This window comes from Schistocerca piceifrons, chromosome 3, assembly GCF_021461385.2.
Source record: "Schistocerca piceifrons isolate TAMUIC-IGC-003096 chromosome 3, iqSchPice1.1, whole genome shotgun sequence".
NCBI classification, from domain to species: domain Eukaryota; kingdom Metazoa; phylum Arthropoda; class Insecta; order Orthoptera; family Acrididae; genus Schistocerca; species Schistocerca piceifrons.
In genome coordinates this window covers 370477017-370502048 of record NC_060140.1, presented here as the reverse complement: position 1 = coordinate 370502048, position 25032 = coordinate 370477017, and the positions used below count along the sequence as shown (strand labels likewise).

General features: G+C 38.1%; 1 protein-coding gene across 3 annotated transcripts in view; it reads left to right on the top strand.

Moving 5' to 3' along the window:
- The window catches only part of LOC124789590 (cyclic GMP-AMP synthase-like receptor), a 349572-nt gene extending 342533 nt beyond the window's left edge, over positions 1–7039 (top strand). For all 3 annotated transcript variants that reach the window (XM_047256999.1, XM_047256998.1, XM_047257000.1), the window contains one exon: positions 6650–7039. In XM_047256999.1, coding sequence (XP_047112955.1) covers positions 6650–6803 — 154 coding nt within the window. In that variant the 3' untranslated portion in view covers positions 6804–7039. The remainder of the gene's footprint in view (positions 1–6649) is intronic.
- The last annotated feature ends 17993 nt before the right edge of the window (positions 7040–25032 follow it).

Genomic DNA, 25032 nt, shown 5'->3' with positions numbered 1-25032 from the left:
AGGTTGGAAACACTTGAAGTTTTGCTGCCCTGTTTGTGTGCCTCCAGCATGTTGTGCTGAGGAAAAGGACATCAGCACAGCATAGTGCGTTTACTAGAGTGACCTGAGCACATATTGGATTTCCCTGTAGTACTTATGGGAAGTGTTTCTCACCAAATCAGTGGTGTCAGTGGATGGTCCTGACTGAGCCTCCAAGTGGCTAGCAGTTTCCTGTTTGAATTCAAAAGCCTGAATATTTTAAGAGCCTTGTCTGTGGAAGTGTCTGAATGCTGTAAAGCCAGTATGCACACTTCCTTATCAGATGAAGTTTGGAGGAGAAAGTGTCAAATCATGGAGTTGGCATACAATTTGTGACAGGTTTCTTCTGAACAGGAAAAAATACAATGATGAAAAGACTGCAAATGACAGTGACCCAGTACTCAAAGGGTTCTGCAGCATCAGTAAAATTCCAGTCTAGCATATTCCATCCAGCACTGACACCGTACATTTTACAAAGTTAAGCAAAGGACAGAATGTTAGGTTTTGTCAATGGGGACAACATATGGAGCAACACCAATACACTATGCGAAGTCCACAAAAAAAGTGATCATTTTAAATCTGAATCAGTTACACTGTAAGCCATAAAATGATAGCTGAGGCACTGCAATTATGTTGCCCAGTTGTTAACACTGTCTAGAAACAATGGAAATGGCAGAACTAGCAAAGGCATCTTGTTTCTGGTAGACAATGCTGATAACTGGTGGTATAGTATGGTCAATTGCTTTTGCTGTTATTTCAGTAGTTGTTGTTGCTGTTCATGCTCTTGTAGAAGCCACTGCTTCATAAATTCTGGGTCCATGTTTCCTGCTACATCTATGCATCAGGAGTTTAAAAATACTCATCATCACTATTGAAGTATGCAATTATGAGCACAAAATATTGGGAAAAATACAATGACACAGAAGACATGCATGGCATCATTCATTGTGACATATTGCAGATCACTGCACTGCCGGTGGTGAAGGCTGTAAGTAAGGGTAAATCTCCATCAGCTGTAAGCACATCAGTTAGTGGTTCTTTATTAATGAAACCATAGCAATATAAATGATGAAATACACATTTTCAAAAAGTTATAATATAATACAAGCCCATTTAGTCAGAGTTACTGGTTCTTCCTATTATAATGCTTCTATACCTTAAGGACTCTGTTTCTAACCTCATGATGGAAGAAATTTCATGGACAGAATGTTACTGGTACAGGTTGTACAAAGTTTTAATTACCACCTCAAAAAAATCAAGTTGACCATGAAACTTGGTGATGGTGTTCTCCACACACTGTCCCTTCAATGTGATAAAATTTTGATGATTTTGGATGACAGTGGAGACCTTGCTAGCAGAAGTGTGCATTTTGGCTGTTTATGAAATTTTCTCCCTAAAAATCACTTTGTCATTATTCTGGAAATGCCTGGCATGCAACTGTTTATTCATCTGAGGTAAAAGGAAGAAGTCACTCAGGGCATGCAATAAAAATATGGAATCTAAGGCAAAATACTTTATCCCAAAGAAGCAGCATGTGTGACTATGTCTTGTACTGAATGAAATTCAGTGTTGTCCTGGAGAAAAAATACCTCCTTGGACAACATACAGCAACATTTAGTCTTCATAGTCTCCTGTAACTTCATTATAAGATTTTGATAGTGTGTTGCTGTGGTGGTTTGCCCCTTAAGAGCATATTGTAATAGGGCCACTCCACGGCAATCAAGAAAAACACTCAGTATCACCGTGTCTGATGAGGGCTGGGTTCCATCTTTTTCGGCAATGGTGAATCCACATTTACACAACGTGTTTGGGCCTTTATGTGGAGCTCGTAGTGGGACACCCAGTGCTCATCCATGATATTTAGACAGCTGAAGAAGTCTTCTGGAGTAGCATGACATAGCTGCAACATTTTCACTGCTGCATTGATTCAGCAGGCTTCACGAATGGGACTGAGCAGTCACAGTCCACAGCTCGTGGTCTCACAGTCGCGTTCTCGCTTCCCAAGCATGGGGTCCCGGATTCGATTCTCAGCAGGGTCAGGGATTGTCACCTGCCTCTAGATGACTGGGTGTTTGTGTTAGCCTCATCATTTCATCATCATTCATGAAAGTGGCAATATTGGACTGATCAAAGGTTGGGAATTTGTATGGGCGCTAATAACTGCTCAGTTGAGTGCCCCACAAACCTGAGCAGTCACAGGGCCCATTGGGCACCTACCTTTGTCATGTTCAGAACGTTGTGTAAGATGTTGTAAACTTACCCATGATTGATTTTCACTTTTTTTACCAATTGTTATACGCCAGTCTTCAAGGACAAGGGGCTCCACTTTTCTTGTGATTATCTGTTCGCATAGGAATGCTGTGCTATTTTGTTCATCATTCAGACTTATTTTACCACAATGGAGATGTCTGCACCACCTAACCGATCACTCATATGATGGTGCATTGTTGCAATGTATTTTCACCAACTCAGCATGCAGTGTTGTTTCCCTCAAATGCAAAAAGTCAATTACCAGATATTAATTTTCTCCTTCAATGGTCTGTCCCTTTTTCTTTTGGCTCCTCCAGTCATGAGCTACAGCGCTGTGGCCAAGGGATTTCAATCTGTACTAGGGACTGCAGATATGTGCTTAAAAACAAATAGAGAACTAATTATGTAACTTTATTTTTCTGAGGAGATAATTAAACTTTTATGACTACCCTTAGTATAGTGACCTACATTTCCTGATCATCAGTTTGTACACCAACTTCTTATGTTAAATATTTATCTCCTCTGTATTGGCTCTTAAAGTGAGGGCAATACTGTGTAACAGATCATCCTCTTCTAGCATTACTTTTCCTCAACAGAATTAGTTGGTAGCAGTAATATTTCTCATATTTTGGACAGGTCAATACTCTCTCAACAGTTTTTATGAAAAATTTCATTTAATTTTACACACAATGTGTTATATTTCCAGCTAAAATTTAGAATAGGAATTATTATTTTCGATGTTATGATCGATAAATACTAGTTCTGAATGTACACTTAAAATTATTATTTTTTTTAGAAACATTTGAAATTGCAAATTATTTGACACACTTAAAATTTCTGTTATTAATTACATAATCTAGTGCTGTTTATTATGTTTCTTTCTGGATTCATTTATGAAATAATAATCGAAACTAATAGAAATTCGTTTGTCAAGAAAAACTGTAAATCCTTTGGAATATTGTTATTACCACAGAGTGAAGTAGTAGTAAGCATGCCTCAGATGTAATCAGATGTATTTCTGTATTTTGGGCAAACAATGTAATTTTCACTTTGTTAATGTGAAAATTGAAAAGACTGTGTGACAAAATAAATTAACACGAAAACAAAAATTCTGCAATGACAGTCTTCAAAATTATTTACTCAGTTCAACCATGAGGACCTAAAATGCGAGAACTTCAGCTTCAAGAATCAGACTCCTAGACAAGAAGAACTGTTTATTGTAACCTTACTCCTCTCTAATCTTCAGAAAAGACTTTGCTCTTTGTGGACAATAGCTGCAACTAGGAAGGAGGGGTAGATTACGACTGTAAACTTAACAATTCTAAAATTGTGAAAATGTATCAACCATAAACAGCAATAACATCCTTTCCAAAGTTCACTGCTAAGTATCGTTTGGCCAGCTTCACTCAGTTCCACACAAACCATCTCAGTACACAGGTAATATCAGTGACAAATCATAGCAAACAGTTACAAAGAGTAGTCACTTATTTTCACTCTGTAATATCATGCAGAATCACATTCTTGGATGGGTGTGGCTTGTAATTAAAGGCTCTGAGGTGGAGATGCCCCAAAATATATATTAAAATAAATTTCTCAGTAATGTATAAGAGAACTTAAATTACCAGAACACATTTCGCATGTTTCCCACAGGGTTTTAAATAATGCTGGTCAGTGTTTTGGGAGCTGTTGATCTGTAATATCAAGCGATGTTTTCCAAAGAGGTAGTTGCTAGCCTTAAGGCTGTGTCTTGAAATGCTGCTTACCTCTATGTAGCAGAAATTTGGAGGTGTGGCTTCCTCATATAGGCATCCTGAAGGTTCTGGTGTTTCAGCCTAAAGGGCTCCTGCCAACCTGCACACAATTTTCACATTCCACATATTACATCCAAAGGGAATGAACAGAGTTCCTGAAAGTTCCCTATCAAATCCCTGTGTCTGTATATCTCTATTGTGCTTTGATGTATTGTTAATTGATGTTAAGTATTATTGTTTTGATAGTAATTTATGTGGTTTTTTGTTTCTGCCATTGGCTATTCTATTCACCATAGGAATAAGTTTGCAAATGTTTTGCCAGACTGCACTAGAGTACGGTAACATAAGTATCACCACCTAGCGAGAGTTCCACAAATGATTAGAGGAAAAAGTGAATGAAATATACCCCAGGGATGAAATCTGTCCCATTACTTTAGTTTCCTTGCTGGCTGACTGCAGGAAATTTGCATTATTATCAAGTTTCTTGTTGTGAGAATATTGTGCATAGACTTAGTGAGTTTTACTTTCTTGTGAATAATAGAAATGTACCACAACTTTGAAAACAGCACATTGTGAATTCAGTGTGCAACTTATAAGGAAAAATTATAGGACATATGATTAGGATGAAAGTGAAGGAACTTGGTGCATCCAGACCCAATGTAAAAACGAATCAAGAGCAACAACAGTGTAAATCCAACAAGGGTATAAACACAGTTTTAAGAGAGTAATGTATAATGCAGTTGAGTGGTTGTGCACACCATATCAATTAAAATGCATGTTTTGTAATACACAAGTATAAATATGACAAATATGGAGTGTAAATTGTGATGGCAGTTGCTTGGGATTGTTCATGTCAGCCAATCACAGCACAAGATCTGTGACATCATGGAAACATCACTGTTCTGCCACTCAAACTCATAAATGCTGTCATTTGAGTGCACAGCACATTAAACATGCTAAGCTTAGAAACGGAAATACCAAAAATATTAAGCATGCATCGAGGATAACATATACCCCATTAAAGATGTGTCCAAAACACATGTTTTAGCACAATTTGTTGTGGTAAACTGTTGGGAAATATGATGTTGATGGATAAATACTACCTATAGATTCTATCTTGGACTTGTGTTTTGATGATGAAAGGGAAAGCAGGTACAGTATGTAAACATTTGGCTAGGGTGTGATATGGCCTCCCTCCCCCTCCCCTCCTGAAATCTTAGATGTAGTGACAGACTGACCTGTGATGTAGCCCAAGGTATAGATTAGTTCAGATCAATAACTGTCACAGCCTTCCCCAGTATGAAAACTATGAGGCATACCTGTTCTTGGAAAGCTCTGCTTGTTCATAAAAGTTGTCATTGTTCAGAAATGAGATTAGAACCACTTGGAGAGTGAGTCCTTCAAATCTCTTGGCACGAACTGTTCAGGCTGAGAAAAATACTTATAACTGATTATGCAGCTTATTATAAAAAAATCAAATCCCTGTTCAAGAATCTAAAAACTCCACACTCACAACACCAGATGCAGGAAGAACATCTTCTACATTTTAAAAAATGTGATATGGCACAAACATTCAAAATCCAAGCAGCCAGTGGCAGCAAAGCAGGTCAAATGAATCCACACATGGTGCAGAAGATGTGTCTGTGGCAAATGAATGTGAATCCAAGCACCTTAAGATTGCAGTTCTGTAATTGCGTAGTGTTTCTTCAAAATGGGAACAGAAATGAGGTCCCATAGTAGATTGTTTGGTGCTTTTGTTTGTTTGGCACTACTATCTGAAGTTGAAAGAGAGTATTTAAGCACATCACTTGCAGAATTGATTACTGCAGGCAGTCAAAGAGTTGGATGAGAAGCACTGCACTGTCCAGAATTGAAAATGGTGACATGGCATGTGAATTTCAGCACATGAGGAACTTATAGTGTAGTATCCAGTTCAATACATATTTGGCACAATTCCCAGTCACTGCATGTCACCAGCTTGGAGTGGATATGGTGCAGGTATGATGTTACTGAGGTACAACATGAGGCAGCGTGATGATAATGCTTTGTTGCATGAATATTTACACATTAAAAGGTACACGTCCCTTCTGCTTGAAAGCTTAGAATGTGGTCAAGTCAGTTATTCCACTTATCGTATGTCAGTGATGTATATTGTAGTGGATGTTCCCACATGTGTATCCAATAATAAAATACATAAATAAATAAAATACACATTTTTTTCATCAAATGTAAGAATCATTTCATTCATTATTTCTAATTATTTATGCTGTAATGTCTCTGCCTTATATAATTAATCACTGACCTAAAATTTTTTATTTACTAATGAAAATAATCAATTACTGACAATATAATCTAAATGGATAGAACAATCTGTCTTTCCTTCTCATCCTGTCCAGTAAGTCTCCCCTGACTGAGTGACTTTTCTGAACTGTACCCTTTTTCCTAAACCTCTGCAGTTCTCCTCTTCCTTCCCCTCCAACTCCTCTGCCAGAAGATGGATCCACTGACCCTGGAAGCTTGTAAACGTTAAACCTTTTCTGTGTGTGTGTTCTCCTGCTGCCACTTTGTGAATAGATTTTTTTATTTACCCATCTACATTAAATTTTTATTTACTGCAATTTATATTACAGATCTGTGAATCACAATTCTCAGCTACACACTCGACAGCAGGAAGATAATACTGGAACTATTGCAGCAATAGCAGTTGGAGTTGGAGCAGCAGCCCTCGTTGGAGTAGGACTGCTGGCTCACATACTTGGAGACAACAGAAGAGCACGAGAATGAAGGCAAAGAAAGGCTACTGGTCTTATTCACTTGATAATTTTTTTTGTCCATTAAAGTAGCACATTAACACAAAGTTACAGCTATGTTTTACAGTAATCCTCTCCATTTTGTAATGCTTGTGACATCTTAATGCTCTGTGAAAGTTCTGGTTAATAACTCTATAAAGTATGCAAGTAGAGAGTGTAGAGCATCAAATTTTCTCACATGAAAGAACTATTGTAATAGTCCATGTACAAACAGCGAAATGTTATGTAAAATAAATGGAATTGATAAATAAAATTTATAATCCTTGTGTCCTTTTTTATGTTCTGACTTTCCAGCAGTACTTTTGGGAATAGATCAAAGTACAGGTAATAATCCAATGGAAGTCTTCAGATTCCATATGATATCATTTTGTAATGCTGGCCATGAAGAGTTTTCTTGATCATTTGTTACTGATTTGATTCCAAAATGTTATGGGTTTGTATAAGGTAACTAACAAGGAACTTGTTCAATTATTTCATGTCCAACTGGGAAAATTAAATTCCTTTCACAGCCAGTTGGTATATAACATCAATAAAATTTTCCAAAAAATATATATCATTTGGCACAAGTATTTAATCAAAGCACAAGAGTACTGATAGTTGAGAAGTTTCGCACCATGAGAGGTACTGTTGTTGGAGTGCATCAGTACATGTATAACATAGATGACAAATCAATTTATTTTTTTAAATTTTGTCCTCTATTTATATTGATCTCAAGCAATGTTCACAATAACCACACATATAAAAAAGGAATTAAGTGAAAAAATATTGTGGACTTCAGCATCTTGACATCCTAGTGGACTTCAGTATCTTGACATCCTAGAATAAAATACTGTGGCAACATTGAAACAGATGCCATGAGTTTCTAAAATGTTTAACAGGACATTTGTGTTTACAGTGAGTCAGAATATCTGGCTATTACTTACCTTCAGCTGGTGAACATTTTCTACTCCCAATGAATACATTTAAAAACTGGTAAAATTATTATATAAAATATTATTAATGGAAAAATAGATTTTTCCTGATGTCTCCCCCTTCATCTTTGCTTCCCATTGCCTCCCTCTTTATCTTTGTATCCTGTTGCCATTATAACAGATTGGACCTCTCATCCTGGAGTCTGAGTAACCTACCCCTTTTCTCGACTTTCCGAGACCTATTAATTTCTGCAAGGAAGGAACTAACAGTTTTGACAACTAGGAATATTTTTCTGTACTTTGAAGTGTATCTAACACCAGCACAGCAATTTTGCCTTCTAGAGGTAGTTTACTTGAGTGAATTCTCTTTTTTATACATTTATGTTTACGTAAGATACAGGTGCCTAGTGTCAACTGTTTCCAATTTCATTGCATAGTGATAAAAAGAATTTCCTTGAAGTGAAGTATATTAAATTCCCATGTTATTCTGTGATATTGTAAACAGTTCAGTAATATTCCATGTGAAATTCAAGTATGCTAGAACGATTGTTACTGGTGGACACTTTTAGCATGTACACACACCAAAAAATTTTGCATCACCTCGGTTCCCAGAACTCCTGAAGATAGATGTTGACTATGGATATTGTATCAGAGACACAATCCATTTGACTGTTCAGAGATGTCACTAGACCCACCCAAAGATGTAAACAACAATGCATGAGCAGCGCCTATTAGATGGAGGGGGTCCGACAACTGATCAGTTCCAGTCATTCCATTAGGAAGGAGGTACACGGCTCATGTTGTCTTTAGTTCAACCAGGCCTAGACAGTCAATACCACAGTTTGATTGTGTCTGCATTGTTACTTTGTGCCAGGAAGGGCTCTCAACAAGGGAAGTGTCCATGTGTCTCGGAGTGAACCAAAGCGATGTTGTTTTGACATGGAGGAGATACAGAGAGACAGAAACTCTCGATGACATGTCTCGCTCAGGCCACCCAAGGGCTACTACTGCAGTGGATGACCGCTACCTATGGATTATGGCTTGGAAGAACCTTGACAGCAATGTCACCATGCTGAATAACACTTTTCGTGCAGCCACAGGACATAGTATTACGAGTCAGACTGTGCACAATAGGCTACAGGATGCACAATTTCACTCCCAACATCCATGGTGAGGTCCATCTTTGCAACGACGACACCATGGCCCAACAACATGCTGAATGGGCTGCTCAGGATTGGCATCACATTCTCTTCACCAATGAGTGTCGCATATGCCTTCAACCAGACAATTGTCAGAGACATGTTTGGAGGCAACCTGGTCAGGCTGAACACCTTAGACACGCTGTCCAGCGAGTGCAGTGAGATGGAGGTTCCCTGCTGTTTTGCGGTGGCATTATGTGGGGCCGAAGTACACCACTGAGGCCATGGAAGGTGCTGTAATGGTTGTATGACATGCTAATGCCATCCATCCTTCGACCAATAGTGCAACAATATGGGCATCATATTGGCGAGGCATTCGTCTTCATGGATGACAATTTGCACCCACATCATGCACATCTTGTGAATGACTTCCTTCAGGATAATGACATATCTTGAATAGAGTGAACAGCATGTTCTCCAACATGAACCCTATTGAACATGGCTGGGATAGATTGTAAAGGGCTGTTTATAGACGACGTGACCCACTAACCACTCTAAGGGATCTATGCTGAATCACCATTGAGGAGTGGGACAATCTGGACCAGCAGTGCCTTGATGAACTTGTAGATAGTATGCTACGGCAAATACATGCATGCTTCAATGCAAGAGGATGTGCTACCGGTGCGTACAGCAATCTGGACAACCACCTCTGAAGGTCTCACTGTATGGTGGTACAACATAAAATGTGTGGTTTTCATGAGCAATAAAGAAATGATTTTTATGTTGATCTCTATTCCAATTTTCTGTACAGGTTCTGGAACTCTCAGAACCAAGGTGATGCAAAACTTTTTTTGATATTTTTACTTGATAACTTCATAATTGGCAGAATCCAGAATGAAATTTTCTCTCGGCTGTGGAGTGTTCACTGATACGAAACTTCATGGCAGATTAAAACTGTGAGCCAGGCCAATACTCGAAATCAGTACCTTTACCTTTTGTGGGAAAGTGCTCTACCAACTGAGCTACCCATGCACAACTTGTGACCTGTCCTCACAGCTTTAAGTCTACCAGTTCCTTCAGGAAAGGTATGGGTATTTAACTGGAGTGCCTTTGCCCATTTCACAGAATGGGTAGCGGCAGTAGTCCTGACAGATCACAATTTTGAACCTTTGATGCCCCTTGAGTCCAGTGACAAGGCCATAGTTCCACCTGAAAATACACTCTGCACGCCCAGACATGGGAGGCTGGGCTATAACATAATCTGGTGCCCGTGTACTGGAACTGCTGGACAAGATGTATGAGATCAAGCTGCATGTGGTGGCTATACCAATGTAGCATAACTGGAAGGAACTGATAAGTACCATGGAAGCTTGTTAGGATTGTTGCACTGTTGTTCACTTCACTGTCATTGAATCAAAAACACTGTGATCAAACACTCTACATTAGCACTGGATGCCAAAAAAAATTGTGTGATGAACACCATTACCCTTGCAATACTGCTTAGACTCAAATGACATGAACTGCAATTTATTGTCTGGTATATATTATATGGTCTGTGGAGCTCATTCAGTACCAGAAACAGTGAATAGGACGCAAATCATAGTCTGAATGGTAGTTGTTGACATGTGGGTCGCATACAGAAAATTGGGGAGAACATCTGCCACCAAGAGCCACACAGCTCCCTCAAACAGTCGGTCATAATCAATGTGTACCAGACCTCAGTGGTGCTGTGCTCGGAACATGGAGAGGAATGCCAAAGAAACCATTCCTGATCATGAGCAAAAGTGTGCAAGTCCTGATGCTTTTTCAGTCTTGACATTTATGTGTGTCTAGTAAACATGATGCTGACACAGGACACCACCAAGTGCAATTGGCGGTGCAACTAGAGGGTATGGGGATGGAATGTGGGTGAAATAATGACCCTACATTCTACTTATTCTGCATTCAATAACAGTACACTATACCTTGCAATCTGGCAATGGTACAGGAAAAAATATTAGTGGAAATTCAGGGTCAGCTGCATTAGACAGTGCTCTGGCTGCCCATATTGTATTGATAAAAGTGCATGTGAAGCAGCAGATCTTGTGCTACTTTTTGGGATGTGATAGGGGACTCATTCAATGTATGGTGAATAGAGTCATCATTCAGAAAGCATATTGCTTCCTGTGAATTGAATTTCGAAGCTTATGCCAGGGGTAGGTGGAAGCAGGGCTCCAAGATATCAGTACATCACTGGCCGCGGTAGATGTACAAAACTTTCACCTAAAGTTTCCACCCTGTCTGTGGGAGACATCTTCAAAGGTAAAATGGCTAACTGCGACCAGAACTTGAGGGAGCACCGATTATATAGGCAGTGTAGAGGGCACCACAGCCTATCACGTGATGTCAGCTGCGAGATTATCGTTGATGTTGCCAACATTCTCATTAGGTTGCAATGTTGACATCCAAATTTAGTCTAATTTAACACCTTCCTCTTTTTTGTTAAAATTACTATGGTGTTTATAGATTTCAATTGCCTCTCTGTACATACACACATTATAATGCAATGGCTGCCTGCTGTGGCCGAGTGGTTCTAGGCACTTCAGTCCTGAACCATGCGGCTGCTACCGTCGCAGGTTCAAATCTTGCCTTGGGCATGGATGTGTGTTATGTCCTTAAGTTAATTAGGTTTACTTAGTTCTAAGTCTAGGGGACTGTTGACCTCAGATGTTAAGTCCCACAGTGCTTGGAGCCATTTTTTTTTTATAATGCAATATTTTGGATATGACACTCGTATCAGTAAATTTTATTTCGTGATCACACTCTTGCTAAAGATGTTCCACTATGGCAGATATATCCACATGTTCTAGGCAGCAATTCCTCTTGTGTTCATTGAGATGGGTGTTAACACTTCTTTTTGTGGTACCAATATAAACCACACAACGACAAGGAATTTTATATACACTAGGTGTAGCCAAAGGATGTTGTATATCTTTTGCTGATCTCAAACATTCTTTTATCTTACTGGTGGGTCTGAAGGTAGTTTCCACACCATACTTGCTCAACACTTTCCCAATATGATGCTTAATCATACTGGGAGATGAAGAAGCTTGCACAGGGTAGAGTAGCATGGAGAGCTGCATCAAACCAGTCTCAGGACTGAAGACCACAACAACAACAATGTTCCAATATATCATACTGTCCTCCTTGTGTTTCATGGAGTAGAACAAACTACTTTACAAGAGATCAGACAGTTCTGTTTGTGTTTCGCACCATATAGCTGTCTACTGCACATGTGCACCAGGTGTATCCTAAGTGGATGGTGTAATAGGTCTATGTGAACCACCCTGTACTTACAGATATGCACACTTGGGACGCTGGTGCAAAGGCCTACGGTTTAGGCACGTTGTGTAATATGGGCTTTATGCTTCCATGGCATGTGAGGCTAGTAGTCCTGGTGCCACCTCCCTAGGTTTCTCTTACATTAAATTGACCCGTGTGCAGTGAATGTGGATGAAACCCAACTTTGTGCAAGTCCTGATGTAATGCTTTCAAGTGAGGGCATCATTACTTCCTTGCACAAACTGTTGCTTTCAAGGAGTTGTGAAACAGAACAACATGAAATTTTGAAGAAAGGATGTCCAACACCAGTGCTACACCTTCTTCAGAAAGATAAGTTCAAAATACCTGCACCCCAAAGTTGATGCTATGAATAGCACAAATCATTATAAGCTAGCCCTACAAAAGGAAAATTATTCTGAAGGGGATGTTTCTCTTAAGCACAAGAAATGTGTATGGTTCATTGAAGATTTCAAAGATCTGAAGAATATGTCTAGAACAGGGGTTGACAAGTAATTTTACATGGGGTCCAGATACTTTTGAAAATTCTTGTTGGAGTCCAGAAAAATATCTCATATTCATTTCAATTTTTTATTTGCACTTACAAAGTAATATGAAATACAACAGATAGGCCTATTTGTATTCAAAAACCCAGAAAAAGGTCATATTCCTTACTAACGTTTTTTTAGTTTTCACTCTCAAACAGCACTGAAGCGTCAAGTAACTGGTATAGGCCTGCGTATTCAAATACAAGGATATGTGGCCGCATGGGATAGCTGTGCAGTCTAAGGGGTCTTGCCATGGTTCACACGGCTCCCCCTGTTGGATGTTTGAATCCTTCTTCAGGCATGGGTGAGTGTGTGTGTTGTACTTAGCGTAAGTTACTTTAAGCTAGATTAAGTAGTGTGTAAGCCTAGGGCCCAATGACCTCAGCAGTTTGGTCCCATAGGACCTAACCATGAATTTCCAATTTTTTTACAGAGATATGTTAACAGGCAGGATCACAGCACTGCAGTCAGCAACACCTGTATAACACAAGTGTCTGGCGCAGTTGTTAGAACGGTTACTGCTGATACAATGGCAGGTTATCAAGATTTAAGTGAGTTTGAACGTGGTGTTATAGTCGACACACGAGCAGTGGGACACAGCATCTCCAAGGTAGTGATGAAGTGGGGATTTTCCCACCAACAATTTCAAGAGTGTACCATAAATATCGGAAATCCAGTAAATCATCAAGTCTCTGACATCGCTGCAGCCGTAAATAGATCCTACAAGAACAGGACCAACGACAATTGATCATTCAGCGTGACAGAAGTGCAACCCTTCTGAAAATTGATGCAGATTTCAATGCTGCGCCATCAACAAGTGTCAGAATGTGAACCATTCAACAAAACATCATCTATATGGGCTTTCAGAGCCGAAGGCCCACTTGTGTACCATTGATAACTGTGAAACATGTTGCCTGGTCAGACGAGTCTCGTTTCAAATTTTGTCACATGGATGGACTTGTACTGGTATGGACACAACCTCATGAATCCATGGACCCTGCATGTCAGAAGGGGACTATTCAAGTGGGTGAAGTCTCTGTAAAGGTGTGGAGTGTGTGCAGTTGGAGTGATATTGGACCCCTGATACGTCTAGATACGATTCTGGCAGGTAACACATACGTAAGCATCCTGTCTGTTCACCTGCACCCGTTCATGCCCATTGTGCATTCTGACGGGCTTGGGCAATTCCAGCAGGTCAGTGTGACACCCCACATGTCCAGAGTTGCTACAGAGTGGCTCCAGAAACACTCTTCTGAGTTTAAATCGTTTCGCTGGCCACCAAACTCCCCAGACATGAACATTATTGAGCATATCTGGGATGCCTTGCAACGTGCTGTTCAGAGGAGATCTGCACCACCTCATGCTCTTACGTGTTTATGGACAGCCCTACAGGATTCATGGTGTCAGTTCCATTCACCACTACTTCAGACATTAGTAGAGTCCATGCCACGTCGTGTTGCGGCACTTCTGAGTGCTCGCGGGGACCCTACACAATATTAGGCAGGTGTACCAGTTTCTTTGGCTCTTCAATGTATATAACAAATTCTAAAATCCTTAATTCATCTTCTTGAAATGTGGTCAAACAATATTCCTTTGATAAAATATACTGCCATTTCAAGCTGCATCGAGTGGTTAACAGTCCATGAGGTTTCGCCAGAGATCTCCCCTGCTATTGTCAAATGATTAACTGTCATGTGGATGCTGCTGCCACGCTTATATAGCCATGCAGTCACTAGTGACGTCACCTGTTCTCAGTCTTACATCATACGTGCTAACTAACATTTTTGTGGCGCGGCCTTTGTACCCGCTTCAACTTCCCTGTCACAGTCCATACACAGCTGCAATCAACAGTTTTTATCGAGATTGTTGTCCAATGTTTTGCTCTCTATTGCTTCATTTATTATGTTATCTCAGAAGCCGTTGGTCCATTTAACAATACAAATTTTGTCGAATGCAGTTCGGTGTCTGTTTTTCAGTGTATGCTCCGCTACAGTTGACTTTTCAGGACAGCGTAGGTGGAAACAACTTTCATGTTCTATACGGCACTGTTCAATAGTGCGGACTGTCTGACTAACATAAAACTGCCCATACCCACACAGTATTAGTATATTCCAGGAGTTCTGAGGCCTAAGTCGACTTCCACAGGCTTCATTAGTTGCCATATCTTAGCAGGGGACCTGAAGACTGTGTCGATTTTATCTTTCTTCAGGAGCCAGCTAATCTTCCCTGTTATTCAGCCATAAAATGATAAAAACACAACTTCTTCATGTCTTCTTCGGAGGTCTTCTGCTCTCGCAGCTTAGATGAAACTACTTGCAAAATTTATCTGTTGTTGTAACCGTTTTCCTGCAGTGACGCAGGTTGGACATAGTGCGCACCATATAAAGAATACGGCAGACTTCAGCGATGGAATTAAATGTCTTCACCTTGGTGAAAAGGAGCTTATAGTTAGTTTTGATGTTGTTTTCCTATTCACGTGTCTGCCCAGTACAGACTCTATAGACTTGCTGTCCTGTCCCTTTGACAACACCATTGTGAATTTATTTAAACATACCCTGACATCGTCATGCTTTTTACATATTGGAGAATATTTCAACTAGATGGACGGCGTCGCAATGGGGAGCCCATTAGCTCCAGTTGGAACAATTTCAGAACATTCCCTTGGACACGGCTCCTACAAAGCCGAGTTGTGTTTATCGCTACATCGACGATTTTTTCGTCATATGGCCTCATGGATATGAAAAGTTGGAAGAGTTCCTGGAACACATCAACAACATCCATGACCACATAAAGTTCACTATGGAAGTAGAGAAGAATGGTTCCTTACTGTTCCTGGACATCCTAATAGATTTCCCAGTCACGGTGTTCACTGCAAGCCTACCCATATGGATCGGTAGGCACTCCATCAGCTACCCCATCCAGCACAGACACGGTCTGTACTGAGAACTTTGGTACATCGAGCTGAAACCGACTCAGACACCGAAAATCTGCCAAGAGAACTGAATCACTAACATGGAATTTTCAAGGAACACAGTAACAACAACAGACAAATTTCGCATGCAGCTTCATCTATGCCGGGAAAACAGGAGGTCTCTGAAGAAGTCATAAAGAAGATTGTGTTTTTACTGTTCTGTGGCTCAATAACAGGGAAGATTTGCCAGTTTCTGAAGAAACATAAAATCGACACAGTCTTCAGGCCCCCAGCAAAGATCTGACAACTAATCAGGTCCATGAAAGATCATCTAGTATATACAAAATACCGTGTGGGTGTGGGCAGTTTTATGTTGGTCAGACTGTCCGCACTATTGAACAGTGCTGCATAGAACGTGAAAGGTGTTTCTACCCACGTTATACCAAAAAATTAGTTTTGTAGGAGCATGCACAGGAAATCGAACACCAAATTGTATTTGATGATACTTCTGTTATTAAATGGACCAATGACTTCTGGGGTGCCATAAATGAAACTATAAAGATCAAAATATCAAACAACACCATCCATAAAGATGATGAATTGCAGCTGAGTGTGGCCTGGGACCCTGTGTTTGGGGATTTGAAGTGAGTGCAGCAGTTGCGCCACCAAAAATTTGCCATATATGGTGTGGGACTGGGCACCAGTGACGTCACTGGTGATGGTATGGCTATATAAGTACAGTGGCTGCATTCACAAGTCATGCAACCTCTTGACAATGGCAGAAGAAATCTCTGCTGAAAGCTTGTGTGCAGTCAGACACTTGGCATGGCTTAAAAAATGAGAACATTAACAGTTTTATAATTGTTTACCATTTATATCTCTAGACCTGTATTTCCACTGCTCACCAACATAAATACCTGGATGAGGAATGGATTGAAGGATGTACTGGGGCCATAGAATATTTGAGGCCCTATAATTATTGTTAATGGTTACTTCACTGACTTTTGTAGTAACCTCACATATATTGTCAGATGAAGAGGTTTTTACCAACGCATTCTATGTTGTTTCGTACATACGTCACTGTTCCATGTGATCAGTGGAGACTGGCATTGAACAGGTCATACCCTTGTATCTTTCCCCTCCAATTAAGCTGTTCTTTTTTGCCTACATACGCTTCCTGAATTACGACAATGTCAATATTGTTCTCATTAAGGAAGTCTTGCAGGTATTAGCATTTCGCTGTCCTAATGCCTTCTATATTTACTTGACAAATCCGTACACAAGGTACGATCTTCCTGGCCAGGTTGTCCTGAAAATGACTGATTTAATTGTCCCCATGAGATTTGCTGTCTTGGTTAGGAGATCTTCAAGATTGTTTGACTGCCAATTTTGTTAGTTCATTTAGCATTACCCAGGGTGCACCATGAGGATGCAAACTAGCTTTACAACCCATATATATATACAGGGTGGTCCTTTGATAGTGACCAGGCCAAATATCTCACGAAATAAGCATCAAACAAAAAACGAAAACTCGTCCAGCTTGAAGGGGGAAACCAGATGGCGCTATGGTTGGCCCACTAGATGGCACTGCCATAGGTCAAACGGACATCAACTGTTTTTTTTTTTTAAGTAGGAACCCCAATTTTTTATTACATATTCGTGTAGTACATAAAGAAATATGAGTGTTTTAGTTGGACCATTTTTTTCGCTTTGTGATAGATGGCACTGTAATAGTCCCAAACATATAAGTATATGGCATCACGTAACATTCTGCCAGTGCGGACGGCATTTGCTTCACGATACATTACTCTTGTTAAAATGGACACTTTACCAATTGCTGAAAAGGTCGATATCGTGTTGATGTATAGCTATTGTGATCAAAATGCCCAACGGGCATGTGCTATGTATGCTGCTTGGTGCCCTGGACATTGCAACAAAAGTAATAAGAAAGAAGTGTAACTTAAATTTGGAGTGCTAATTACTTTTTTTACGTCACCATTGTCCTAACTTGCAAAAGTTTAATCTTCAAGAATGGTTTATGAAATACATCTATAAAACTTTTGAATATCACAGAATAACACCTAGGCCTCTTTGTATCCAAGCTTGGAATCATCACCACCTAAATTTTCAATGATTGAGCCATGAGTTCACAACGAGACCAGTGTGGGAAACACGAAAAGATGAATGCCTAGTTTATCCATTATTTCATGAAATGACTTTATTAACTGTGCTCCAATGACACCTGCCACATAATATAACGTTGTTGTTGCCTGAAAATGCAATATTTTGTAGTGTGAGCAACACTACAATCATAATTAATTTTTGACCTTTGTTGTGGTAGGGTTGTTAGAACGTGGGTGCTCTTGCCGGGATAGGCAAATATTCAATAATTAACTGTAGATGTGTTTCAGGAAAAGTACGTAGTGAATCTGTTATGAAAAATATTGACAAAAACCTGACAATCAAATATTAAGGGGACACAACCATATGACGAAAAATGGACGCAATAAACAATGGGACGAGAAAGGATTTAAAATAAACACTACGGCTGGATTCCGATGGAGAAGACTTCAGCTATAAGTTAAGTTAAAATTCTAACGAATTTTGTAATTGGGTATTGTCATTTTTACTGGTTCATTTTTTGTTAATAGTTTATAATGGACAAAATTAATGAAGGGGAAGAAATAGTGGGGGGGGGGGGGAGGGGGGGGGGATCAAAAACTTGATAAAATAGAATTAATACTGAAACTCCTGAATAAGCAGAGTGAATATATAAATAATTTAAAATCTGAAATGAGGGCTGAAATTGATGAAAGGTTAGGGGAGAATTTGAATAAGCAATTAAATGTAATAAAAACTGAGTTAACTGAGGTCAAAAATACACTGGAAGATAACTTAAAGGTGATAGAATCGAGGGTAGGCAATGTGGAGAAAAAAGTAATTGTTTTTGAAAATGAATTCGTTGCTGAAAATAGTAAGAGTCAGGGAAATTCAGGAACTTCAAAATGAAAATGAATCACTAGATGAAAAATTAGATGACTTGAAAACAAACAATGCTAATGCAATCAGTAGTGTTGCGAAAAAGGTTGACAGTTTAGAATCAAATCTTACCAATAAAATAGACACATTAAAAACTAAAATAAATCAAGTTGAAGAATATGTTGTTAACAAAAATTTTTACAGTCATGGACCAGTATGGTGGAACCTGTTAGTGAAAAGTTTTGCTTGTGATAATTTGCACCCAGTTGATTTTTTGCACCATTGCAAGGACAATTTTGTGCCAGGAATGACTGATAATTCAAAAATTAAATTTGTCAAAAAATTTCTTGAAGGGGAGGCCCTATCCTGGGCTAATCGAAATTTTGATCAGTGGGAAACCTTTGCAAATTTTGAGAAAAGCTTCTTAACCAAATTTTGGTCAGAATCTGAACAGGGGAGGATTAAATCTGAATTTTTAAATGGACCTATTTTCAGAGGGAGAGCGGGCACCATGAAACCATTTTAAGATCAATTGAGAAAATTAATACATTTAGATAAACCTTTTGATGAAATTACACAAATAGATGCGCTGAAAAGAAGGCTACCTGAAAAATTGCAAGGGGTTTAGTTCTTGGGTCTGATCATTCTTTGGAAAAATTTTTAAAATATGTAGATAAATTGGATAGGGCATTAGAAAGAGGGAATATGCAAAATTTTAAAATGGTGAATACCAACAGGGAGGGGGGTATTCAAACAGGTGTGGAGAGAGTAGAGAATACAGAGACAATAGACATGAACAACACAGGGGAACCAATAGGGATCATAATGGTCATGACAGAGACAGGGATAGAAATTTTTGGAAATAGAAACAGGGGGGAAAAAAATAGGATATCAAACAACAGAGAAAACAGGCAGGAAAACTCCGGGCCGCCTCAATGAACGTCCGCAGATTTGGGGCGAGAAAATTTAATCACAATAGGATCTACAATAATAACTGGTAATTTAGAGACAGAGGAAGAAGGAGAAATGTAACTTATTATTATAATAAAGCCAGTGAAAGACAAAACAAATACAAACCACAAATAACAGACACTCATGTTCAACACCAAATTAATACTTGAAATTTTGGTCAGAAATTTTGGGATACAATAAGAGAAAATAATCATGTTGAAAGCAATAAGGTAACTACTTCTGAGAACAAGCCAGATGAGGGTATTGCAATTGTGCCAGAATTTTATAATTGGGTAGAGAATGATAATGTATGTAAGTCTGAAGTATCTGACAAACATTACAGCTCTGATTTGAATGAGTTATTTAATGAAAAAGAAAAGTAATGTGAAGAGAGAGAGATGGAACTTAATGTGACTGTGGATAGGATGCATGATGAGGAAAGTTTTGATTTTGATGAAAATATAGAAGCTAATGATGTTGTTGAGAGTTGTACGGAGGTAAGTAATGGTGAGATTAATGCTGTGGGTGAGTATCAGGTATTCGTCGAGATTATTTCAAGTGAAGTAGTGAAGCTATGTGATAATGAAGTTGATAATTGTGAGCATTGTGATGAGGTAAGTGTGGTTAGTAATGAGGAAGTGGACACTCACGCATCTGAAGAACAGATAAAGTTAAGTCAGTGTAACCAATCTAATGTAGCAGAGGACTGTAATGTTGTGCCAGCTAATAGTATGAAGGATTTAAACCCACATACAAGTTCTGAAGGAAAAGGTGAAAAATTTTTAAAAATATTATGGAACAGTTGCAATTACAAAACAGATAGGGAAGAGTTTTGGAACTATTTAGCTAAAATTTGTAGAAGGTTATATCCTCACTGGTGGTAAAGTGTAAAATGTAATGAATATCTGTTGTATGCTCAACCAGTTGTATCCATAGATGATGTTAATGAAAGTGTCAATGTGTGTGTGAAGCTATTAAAAATTGATCAGGAAAATAATGAAGGTAATTTTAGAGAAATTGAAAATGATCTGTTACATGTACCATTAAAAGAAAAAGGAGAAGAATGTGAATTAGGGTGTCCATACATTAAAGCTATAGTAAACAATTGGGAGGGTTAATGTCTCATTGATACAGGGAGTCCTATTTCAGAAATTTCAGAAAAATTCGGAAATAAAATTAAAGACAGTGTTGATTTTGTTGAGGCACCTGTGATGGGAGTAAAGATAAGAGGAGCTACAGGCAAGCACAGTAAAGTCATCAAAAGTCAAGTATTTTTATCATTTGAAATAGAAGATGTAAAATTTGAGCAGGGTTGTCTTGTTATTCCAAGTTTAGAAGAGAACATATTGTTTGGCACGGACTGGGTGTTAAAGGTAAGTGCTGCATTTAGCTGGAGTGAGATGAAGTTAATTGTGTGTGAACCCAAAAGCAATATTACTGTGTGTACATAACTGTTTATTATGCACTGTGGAGAAGGTTGCAATCATGTCAGGAAAATCATAGACTATGAAGAGAATTAGTACTGTTATGATGACAAGTTTGAGCTAAATTTTTCTGGTCAAAATTATGAAAACCTAGTTAAAAGCAAAGTAGAGGAAGCAATTAATTTGGACAGTGATCAAAAGAGACAGTTGGAAAATTTATTGTGGGAATTTCAAGATGTTTTCAATGAAAAACCTGGAAGAGTCAGGAATTATCAATGCACTTTACACCTTAAAAATCATGAACCTTTTTTTCTGAAGCGTTGTAGTATTCATTTTGCAAAAAGAAAAGAAGTAGAGAGTGAGATACAAAAAATGGAAGCATGGGGTATAATCGAAAGAAGTTACAGTGTTTATAATAATCCTTTGGTGGTGGTTTCCAAATGTGGAGGGGGTGTTAGACTTGTACTTGATTCTAGGCATCTTAACAAATTTTTGAAAAAAGAAAATGGTCATCTAGAAAACATAGATAACTGTTACATAAATTTGAACATGTGAAATTCATGACCAGCTTAGACTTAACTTCAGGCTTTCACCAAATTTCTTTAGAAATAAATTGTAGAAAATACACTGCATTTTTGTATGGTGGAAAAAGTTATCATTACTGTGTTGTACCATTTGGACTAACTGTTTCTGTTGCTGAGTTTATTAGAGCATTAGATCTTGTTTTGGGGGATGAACTACTGTCTAAACTTAAAGTATATGTAGATGATATTTTGATTTCTGGAAAAAACATGGGAAGAACATTTTGAATTGCTAACACAGGTGTGTACCAAATTAAGGGAAGGGGGTATGACCTTAAAGTTAGAAAAATGTAAATATGGGGTAAGTGAATTGAAATTTCTGGGACACATTATTTCGGAAAAGGGGATTGAACCTGACAGAAAAAATTGAAGCTATAGAGAATTAAAATCTTGTTTTGGTCTTGCTGGATTTTACAGAAAGTATGTCAGTACTCAAGCTATGAATCCTTCTTGTTTATGTGATCTATTAAAGAAAAATACTGTCTGGGATTGGTCATCTGATTGTCAAAAAGCATTTGCTGAGATAAAGAAACAACTTTCACAGAGCAGAATTCTATATAGACCTGACATGTCTTTACCCTTCTGTTTGATGACTGACAGCAGTGATACAGGATTAGGTACACACTTATTTCAGGAAAAAGTCTTAAAGAGATCATATTGAGCACCATTCCATTGCATTTGCTAGCAGAGTATTACAAAAGTATGAAAAAGACTTACACTGTGACTGAAAAAGAACTTTTGACTATACATTGGGCTTTCAACAAATTTCAAATTTATCTTCTTGGACACAAAGTGATTGTTTACTCTGACCATAAAGCAGTAAGTTATTTACAGGAGTGTAGGCTTTATCATAGCAGAATCACCAGATGGGCATTATTCTTACAACAATTTGATTATGAAATTAAATATATTAAGGGGAAGGAAAATGTTATTGCTGATGCACTTTCTAGGTCACCTATTGGGCTAAATTTTGATAATGAAACAGGTATTGATGACAAAAATTTCAAAATTATATATTTGAAGGGGATAAAAGAGGAAGGAGAAATTTTAAAAACTTGTAATGACATTAGGAGACACCAAAATCATGATGAAAATTGGAAATTGGTAAAAAGTTATTTGGGAGTTAAGCAAAAGGTAGGTGATTATTATAAGATACACAAAGGGATCCTGTTCAGAAGGTTAAGACCTGATTTGGATGACTGGAAATTATGTTGGCCTGAGCAGCACATAGACACATTAGTTAAGTATATACATGAGAGCTTTGGGCATTGTGGTTCTGCCAAATGTATACAAAAGATCCAGGAAAACATCTACTTTTATAATATTGCCAGAAGAGTGAAGAAAAAACTAGCAGCCTGTGAATGATGCCAAAGAGTAAAGGCGAGCAATCAAACATGCAGAGGATGATGCAAAATATTTTGCCCAGCAAAAATTTAGAGCTGACAGCTTGCGACATTTGCGGACCCCTCCCCAAGTCAAAAGGAGGTTACAGTTATATCTTTGTCATTGTTGACATATTCTCAAAATTCGTTAAATTGTATCCATTAACGAAAGCCACAAGTAAACAGATTACATCTAAATTAACCAGTGATTATTTCAATAAGGTAGGTACTCCACAAGCAATCTTGTCAGACAGTGGCTCATAATTTACATCAAAAGTATGGAAAGATTTTGTTGAAAGTGCAAACATAAAACATATTTTGATTTCAGTTTATCACCTGTCCAGTAATCCAGCAGAGAGGTACATGAGAGAGATAGGGAGGTTGTGCAGAACATATTGTAGTAAGAACCATATAAATTGGATTGAATATGTAAATGATTTCGAAGACATAATGAACAGTTTGTAACATACATCCACTGGCTTTTCACCATTTGAAATTATGTTTAACAAAAGACCTACTAGCTTTATTACTGAACACACAGATTTTCCAGTTTGTCAAATTTTGTCACCTCAGGAGAGAGAACAAATTGTAAAAGACACCATGTAAAAAAAAGCAGATTACAGAAAGAAAAAACACGATGCAAAAGGCCGGTTTTCACACTTTAATATTGGTTATTTGGTTTTGGTTAAAATGAGAGAAAAATCTAAACTTATGACTTCAGAATTAAAGAAATTTTTTGACATTTATATAGGACCATTTGAGGTGAAAGAGAATCCTCACCCAAATGCTTACAGATTGATCTATCCAAAGTCTAGGAAATTATTTGGTTTGAGGAATGTAACTGAATTGAAACCTTACAAGTCTGATACCTAGAATGAAATTTGCAAATCTCAATAACCTGGAATACAAGGATTTTTTTTAAAGTAATGTTAGAAAATGAGAAATTTAATATAGAATTTTTATTGAATATGAATAATAATTGTTGTTGTTGTTGTGATCTTCCGTCCTGAGACAGGTTTGATGCAGCTCTCCATGCTACTCTATCCTGTGCAAGCTTCTTCATCTCCCAGTACCTACTGCAACTTACATCATTCTGAATCTGTTTAGTGTATTCATCTCTTGGACTCCCTCTACAATTTTTACCCTCCACGCTGCCCTCCAATACTAAACTTGTGATCCCTTGATGCCTCAGAACATGTCCTACCAACCAATCCCTTCTTCTAGTCAAGTTGTGCCACAAACTTCTCTTCTCCCTAATCCTATTCAAGCCTCCTCATTAGTTATATGATCTACCCATCTAATCTTCAGCATTCGTCTGTAGCACCACATTTCGAAAGCTTTTATTCTCTTCTTGTCCAAACTAGTTTTCGTCCATGTTTCACTTCCATACATGGCTACACTCCTGTTAGACTATTATCTTTCATATTGTGTCTTTTATGTCATTCTACTAGTGTTTGATCATTCTTGGTGACACAATATAACACTGAATATTTGTGTAGGAACTTATACTGAACTGAAGAGTAAAGCCTATGTAATAATTTCAGGTCAACTACCTGTGTAGATAAAGAACCCACCAGCTAAAAGGAACTATGTAAAGGAAATACCTATGGACCTGCTATTAGAGTAAAAACTTAACTAGGAGAACAGGAACTACAGTGGTGAAATGGACAGTGAGTTTTATATATATATATATATATATATATATATATATATATATATATATATATATATATATATATATATATATATATATAAAAAACAAAGATGATGTGACTTACCAAATGAAAGTGCTGGCAGGTCGACATATATATATATATATGATGCACTGAAAATAACAATTGGACTCTTGTTTGAAAAAATTTTAATACTTTCCTTATTATATTGCCAGGAGACATATTCTGTGCTCATGTACATAGTTGTCACTAAGATTCAAAAATTTTATGAGTTTTTCTTTCCATACAATATGTTACAGATTAACAGATTACATTTTGATATTTATGTGTACTGTTGTAAAGAGAGTGAAGGGAGGCCTGTTGTCAAAATTAGTAATTTTTGGAAG